The 7,488-nt window shown below is 41.8% G+C and overlaps 1 protein-coding gene across 2 annotated transcripts; it reads left to right on the top strand.

Annotated features, from left to right (window-relative positions):
* The first annotated feature begins 933 nt into the window (after positions 1 to 933).
* LOC122626087 lies at positions 934 to 2,973 on the top strand. Of its 2 annotated transcripts, XM_043806212.1 has the most exons (3): positions 934 to 1,109; positions 1,171 to 1,755; positions 1,825 to 2,973. In XM_043806212.1, exons 2-3 carry the CDS (start codon positions 1,707 to 1,709, stop codon positions 2,382 to 2,384), a joined length of 609 nt encoding a protein of 202 aa, XP_043662147.1. In that variant the 5' UTR covers positions 934 to 1,109; positions 1,171 to 1,706; the 3' UTR covers positions 2,385 to 2,973. The 2 variants fall into 2 exon arrangements, with proteins under 2 accessions (XP_043662147.1, XP_043662146.1); XM_043806211.1 differs by having other exon boundaries at positions 934 to 1,755.
* Positions 2,974 to 7,488: the final 4,515 nt, after the last annotated feature.

The raw sequence follows: 7,488 nt of genomic DNA, 5'->3' as shown, positions 1-7,488 counted from the left end.
AGATAATAAAAAAAGTAAAATAAACATTGTAGACAATTATCATTTAAATATTGTTACAGAAAGATCAAAAGCATCCAAAATGGGATTAATAGACACAAATTCCACTGCTCATGTCATAAATAAAGTGGAAGTAGAAACTACTTATTTAAATCTAATTACCTTCCTGCTGCAAGGAATTTGTATATTGTTAATTACCAATACATTTATAAAGGCATACAAATTACATAACAAATGCCTATTAAAAACTACGGCAGTAAGGCTGATAATTTAGAAACAATTTAAAAAAAAAAGAGGAAAGAAAAACACATCGAATAAAGGCACCATAAACTATCGTAGAAAGATTCCTTTCAAATGCAATTGATTTAACAATAGAAAGGGACTCCCTATTCATACTGCGACCTTTAAAAGAATTGAGCCAATTTCACACGTTTATAAGCGTGAAGGAATTTGAGTATGGTTATATCGACAATTTAGAATTACCAGTAAGCCCTCTATACCATTGCTCGAAAACAGAAAAAGCAGTAGTTCTTTCTACATTACCCTATGTGAGTATCAAAGAAACCACGGAGAATAATATTTATCTAGGGAGCACAAAATAATAATAATAATAACAGAAAAGGCTCGTTAAGAATCATTTGTCTCAAGTATCAACATTTTTAAATATGTTCCGAGAGAATCTAGATAACGCAAGCCCAACCTAACAGTACCGAGCATACTAAGTACTACGGTATCAATAGAATCGGATGATGAAGACAGAACTCCTGATTCTATAAAAGATCCACATAAAGAAATAAAAATAAAATGTGTGCACGATTTGATTATACCGGCGGTAATAACCATACCAGATTTAATTTAAGAAGAAATTACAGAACAGGGCGTAGACCATATAAAAATCATGCTGAAGATTTGGCAAGCTCCCAAAGGGCATATATAAGAGAAGTAAGTTCAACCATACCGTCACAAGGTATATACATTGCAGCACTAAAATGACAGACAATGCAAACACGGTGCTGTATATGATCAGAGCTGCCAACAGAGGAAATAGTTTCAGAGGAAATTACCGAGGTCGTAGTTGCTAACAAATAATAATTATAATTTAAATAATCATGGTAATAATTACAACCGCAATAACAATTAACACCGAAACCGATGAAGTTTCCAAAACTCCAGGAGAGGTCGAGGAAACTACCAAGGAAATTTTTACGGACAACATTTTAACAGAGGCGAAACAAATAACAACAATAATATTAGATTAGCCCAGAATAATTCGGAAAACGGCCAACAACCCTTAGATGCAGACCGTGTCTAGTAATACCGTGTGATGGAATAGACATGGACTTTATAAACAAATTTAATTGCCAAATAGAATGCAATCCTACAGAATATTGACTAACAACCAGGCCAAATAACCTAAATTATTCGATTCATGTCCCCATGACATTTAATTCTGGTAATAACATAGTATTACTACCAGCCCGATGATCTCAAGTTATCTGAAAAATTAACATAACACCGGTTACAGATGAAAATATATTGATAAAAAACCAAGAAATTCAAGAAGGTATCTATGTAGTAAACACTATCTCAACTGCTCCAAACATTTTTCTTCAATTATTAAATACCACTTGAAATGACCAATTTAAAATATGAGCCGCTTTCAAACTATGATGTAGTTCAAACGAACATACCCATCAGAAAAAAATATCATGTCACCAAAAAAACCTTTCGGGTTCGGAACAAAAGAAGTGGCGATAAGTAATTACTTACCTCGTCAATTGACGATCGCCAAATAAATAAATAGTTACTATCCGATACATTACTCAGTTTCAGCTGGTGCGGACGGACCGGGGTGGTCGGCTAGCGGCTGTCGCGGCTGTCTCTGCTGTCTCGCCGTTCTCGTCGTCCCAAGTGGTGCGGACCGTGTCGCTGTGTGCCCGTCACTTGGGCTGAGGATTGTCGTCGTATGCGGACTCACGACAGCTACCGACTGCGATCCCCAAGGCAAACGCCTGGTGGAACAACAACACGCCAACCCCACGTCTGCTCCGACTGGTGGCCCCGGTACCACGCCTGCTCGGTTCGCATGGACACACCTGGCAATCGCCAGGTTCACGTACGTAGTCTCCGACACAGTCGACCGGGTCTTCACCACAAGTCCTGCCGCCTCTTCGGGTCCATCTTCAGTTTGGCCCCGCATGCAGAATGACACAGGACTAATCGTGCTTCGTCGTATTGGACCTCAGCTACCTGTGTCTCCATTCGGAGACTTTCCATTTCCCGAACGTCTCGAAGTAGCGATCTTGTTCCTAGCGGACTTTCACGGCTGTAGGTCCCTTGCTGACTTCGTTTTTCACGTTGTTGACTCGTATACTCGTTCTCCTTGACTGTTCAGCTTTCAGCGCTTGGCCCGCTTATATAGGCCTCCTTTAACGGTTTATCCCTCTTGTCTTCAGTCTCCGGACCCAAAGGCCGTTTTTACCGTTGTCCCGGTCCAAAGTCCAGCTTGGTCTGGTCCAAAGTTCTGCGGATACCGTTATTCTCCTTACCCTGGCACGACGACGCCTACTGTTGTCTTGCCGTCATGTTCTCTCCTTCAAACCGTCTGTTTTCCAAACTCTCTTTCTACCGGTTCTGTTTCTTCAAACTCTCTTTCTACCGGTTCAGTCTCTCCAAACTCTCTTTCTACCGGTTATGTATCTCCAAACTCTCATTCTACAACTCCAAGGCTTCACACTGCCGTTACTACGCGTTGACTTGTTGCGTAACTGGCTACGGCAGGCCCTCCTCATGCAATCTTCATTTGCATTTGTGCGGAGTTTTAACTCCTCCCAGAAGTCGACAACAATTGTTTTAGCGGTGAGTATCGAATTCACCACCGGGTGCACACGTCAAAAAAAATTGTTGGCTATTCACGACTACAAACGTCGCTCTGATGATATATGGCTATGCCTATATTAAACATTAAACATTTAATGTCGATCAATGAATTGCCTTGCATGGAAGAGGCTAACAATAAAATATCTTGTATACCTTCGGTTACCATTATTACAAAAATATATATATATAAATTAGCTTTTTCCTCCCGGACATGTGTCTTCTGCGACTCCAGACGCTGGTGGTTCTTCTTCCAGAGTCCTCGGTGTATGGCTGTTAAGCCAGAGAGTGGTGACTTCTTACGGAGATTAGGATGGAGGGCGTGACTTTGCCCCCTTGGTCGATCGTTGGCCTTATGGCTTAGCGCGAATGTTCAATATAAAGAAATGGTATTTTACGGCCAAGTGCCGGAGTAGCTGTTATTTATTGTTAAAGTGCCAGCTTAAAACTGAATACAAAGAATCGAGAAAATATGAATTTACCTAGCTCCAATACATCACGCCATAAACCCATGGTCGGCAAGCCGACTCAGCATTTATGCAGCGCAATTCGGTACCCCGGATACTGGGTGTCCGGTTGCCGCTGCTGACCGTTCTTAGCGCGGAGCGCTGAACTCAGTTGGGGCGCATCAGCATTATTTGTATGAAGCTACTTAGTTGCTAGGGCAATATAAACGTAAACTATGTGGCTGCTGACTGAAATATATTGAGCGCTCTATTAGCTGTTAACTACTCCCCCCCTCAGATTATGACCGTCCTCGGTTATATTAAGCTTATCGATGGTTTGTTGTATTTCGACGGAGACTCGCTTTCTCCTTAATACCAGAAAAAGGATGAGTGAACCAATCAGACCAACGTTCAGGATTACTCCAGCCGCGAACCAAAGTTTAGGGGAACCCGCTGCGTCCACCTCGTCCTTGAACCCTTGGATAAAGCGCAAGTTGTCGTTGCTCATGCGGTGTAGCAAGGGCATGCTCAGTACCGGGTCGTGGGCGACGATGTTCAGTAGTGGTGATCTTCCTACGCCAAGCTGCTTGTCTATTGTTTTTCGGAAATTTACGAACTCCGTTCCGTTGATGGTAGCTGATCGTTCGAAGGTTACCAGATGCGTTCCTTTGACGAGCACCTCTGGGCCGCCATCCGTGCTGACGCGGGCTGTTGCCTCGTTAATGATAACGATGCCGTCATCTATAGGCATTACTGCCCTCAGGTGGCTGGATTGAGTATGGCACTGGGCTGTGTTTCCCGCGTGGAGCGAGCGGGCGCAGGTTTCGCGTCGAGATCGCTCGCAGAAGGTGTTGGTGACCGAAAAGGTGTCTTCATCACATTCTGCCAAAGTGTCTTCGTCGAGTCGTAGGATTACTGATAATGTGATACCGGATACACGAGGACTTTTTTACATCTGACCTTGACTCTAGGATAGGCTATTAGTATATGGATAATGTTATCGGACTGAAGAACCCTAAACTAACTATTGGGGTGTCTTGTTCAATTAGTGATTTCAGATCGGCATGATCAAGGATAGTGGGATTTACTATGTTAGCTTTAGCCAATGTTACAGTGAGAATTAAATGTTGTATCTCTGTTGTCAGCATTCTATTCCTCGCTAGTAGTGCCTCGTACAGATGCGGGGTTATTTCGGGCTTTAATAATTTTTTTAATGGAGTCGCTTAGCTTGTTTATCTGTTTTTGAGTATCGGAGTTTATGTTGATCTGCCTGGAGTTTGAGTCCACTAGCTGAGCTTCTGTCATTCTGATTTTTAGGAAATCTGAGGAGTCAGGAGTTTCCGCAACTACCTTAAGAGCTGTACCCAAGAAGTCTAAACTTCTCGCAATTCGGTGGTGTACTTTTAGAACGGACAACAAGTTTCTAAGATGATCTGTATCAACATCTAATAATTTGCGCATATGCGACTGTGGAAAAGATTCGGACCATTTTTCTGTCTCATCTTCCATGCTAATAAATTCAGATAGGTTGCTCGAGTGCCTTAGGCAGTCACGATGTTCAAACACCAGTACATCTCCATCTATGGCGGGAATGTATTTGCCGTGAGAAAAGTCGGTAATCCGTGCACTTGCCACTGCCAGGGTAATGAGCGTTATGAAGGCGAACCCGCAATCCAAACGTAGAATGAGACCCCGGCGTATTTACTTAAATCTGGCTTACTATTAAGGAATATGGTATTAGCAGATTAAAAGTGGGAATCTTATTTGAGGTTGTCCTTATGGACCACCCTCCCCTTAATAAAAACAGACGTTCCCAGGTCTGCCTGCACTTTTTGTTCTGTGCACAATGGAGTTAGTTTGTTTCCTAACCCTTTACCTCCTACCTCAAACACACGGTTTTGCCTAGCTGGCTTGCATCTTTCAATGTTGTTTTGCTGGGCCTTTATCAACCTGTCTTTAATGCCCAAACAGCGACCATCTAACTTAAGACACCTGGCTATTTCTGTCAAGGTGCTGTGGAATCGTTCCACTTGACCGTTTGACAAGCTATGCAGCTTGCTGACAATTTGATTTCTAGAGCAGTTTACTGGTTGGTGACAGTGACAGTTCGCTGTGAATAGTCGCAGCGTCTGACTGAGGTTCATTTTGTAGGGCATTAATGTTCTGCCTGGAAAGAGCGTCAGCCAAATGGTTTTCTTCACCCGGTTTGTAGTGGATTATTGCGATATGATCATCAATATACGCTTTCCACCTTTTTATCTTCGGATTTCGGCATCTCTCTGCAAATCACCGAACTCAATTGGAGTTTTCTTGGTCATGTGCCGGCTGATAGAGCCGTTTTCTCCTTTCTACAAGCTTGTGAAAGGCCTCGCGATCGCCGCAAAGTCAGAGAATAACCGATGACCCAAAAATAACCTTAGCTCATACAAATTTATAGGCTCTGGGTATTCCTTTATGGCCTTTACTTTTTTTGGGTCGGTTTTTGCACCTCCATTGGTTACAATAAATCCCAGATATTCAACGCTTTGCTTAAAAAAGTGCGTCTTCTCGTTGGATACCTTCATGTTGGCATCGCACAGGCTTTTAAAAACCAATCTATATGCCTAACATGGTCGTCTTCATTTTTAGAAAAAATACTGACGTCATCTACATAAACAAAGCACGATTTGCCAATTTATTCCCGTAAGACGTCGTCGAACGCTCTTTGGAAGATGCTTCCCGCATTCTTCAACCCGACCGGTAATCGACAAAATTCATACTTTCCACCGTTAACCGAAAAAGAGGTCTTCTCACGGTCATGCTCGACCAAGTATATCTGGTGGTAGATGAACTTCAAATCTAACGTTGTAAAGTACTTGGTTTTTCCTAAGTTTGCCAGTATCATGGGGATGTTTGGCATTGGGTACTTATCAGCGATGGTTTTTTTCCTTAAGCTTCCTAAAGTCTATAACCAAACGCATATTTTTGTTCCTCAGCTCATCATGGCCTTTTTTGTCCACAACCCATGTTGGATTGTTGTACGGTGACCTTGAGGATCTAATAATGCCTTTCTGCAGTAAGTCTGCGATTTCTCGCTTAACAAACTCAGATACACCCATGGGGTGCGGGTATAATGTGGAATATACCGGCTTATCATCGCTTCTGCGAACTGTGGCAACAACAGAAGTGTTAAACGGCTGTGCCTTGTTAGAGGCTGAAAATGCCTTATGTCCAAGTTACGGGGCGAGGACTGTCACCCGCTCTTCGCTCTCTCTCTCTCTTTACCACAGAATCTCCAAATCTACTCTTCCCGTGGCAGCTTAGTTTGGAGTCTCCGCTGCGCTCGGGAGAGCTTAGCTAAGTAGAATAAGTTTTAGTTTCTCACTTGTATTCGCCGAATTCGCCGGTCGCGCCCGTGCAATAATTAAAAAGTCAAGTGTTCGCCTGTTCAAGTGTTTTTATATTTCAGCATACCAGAAAATTCCAGGCCAACATTTAGGTCCTTCGAGCCGGATAACCTGGATTTTCCACCAGCGAACAAATTCCAATATAAGTACGAAATTTCCTTTCCCTTTAATTGCTGGTCTGCAGCAAAAGGTTCGAAAATCCAATTTCGTTCAATTTGCTATAAGATTTATTGTCAAATCTAATGGATTTCTCCGACAAAAGGCAATTAAAGAAAAAGTACTTATTCATTCCAACAAGCGCGACCATATTACCCACCGTTCCCTTTCACCCTCATTTGTGAAAATTTCTAAGTCCAAATTTCCGAATATATTTACATATTCATCCAGTCCAAAAAGTGCAAAATCCCAAATGTGAAAATAATTTGTGCCAAGTTCAGTGAAAATTTCTAAGTTGGCAGAGCAAAAGTGTCAACCATTCTGTTCTCATTTCACTGTGTCCAACGCAAGCCAAATTCTTTTCGCAACACATTTATGCTTAAACTCCGCAGTCCACTTAATACAATGTGCTATCGAAGAATACAATAACAAAACAAACAACACATACCCTCTGGCCATTCCAAATAAAATATAAATTAAACATTTACGCGCCAGTTCCATATTACATCAACATATATTCCATACTACAGCAACATATATTCCATATTACATCAACATATATTCCATATTACATCAACATATATTATATATTATATCAACATATATTATATATTAAATCAACATAT

Source organism: Drosophila teissieri, chromosome 2L, assembly GCF_016746235.2.
Source record: "Drosophila teissieri strain GT53w chromosome 2L, Prin_Dtei_1.1, whole genome shotgun sequence".
NCBI lineage: Eukaryota > Metazoa > Arthropoda > Insecta > Diptera > Drosophilidae > Drosophila > Drosophila teissieri.
Note: the sequence above shows the minus strand (reverse complement) of the source record. Positions and strands in the feature narration are given on the sequence as shown.

What these genes read in the sequence shown, in the direction of transcription:
- LOC122626087 (XM_043806212.1), top strand. Translation starts at nt 1,707, where the DNA reads ATGTCACCAAAAAAACCTTTCGGGTTCGGAACAAAAGAAGTGGCGATA. An exon ending in AACAAAAGAAGTGGCGATAA is followed by an intron (nt 1,756 to 1,824) that starts GTAATTACTTAC and finishes TACATTACTCAG; the next exon opens with TTTCAGCTGGTGCGGACGGA.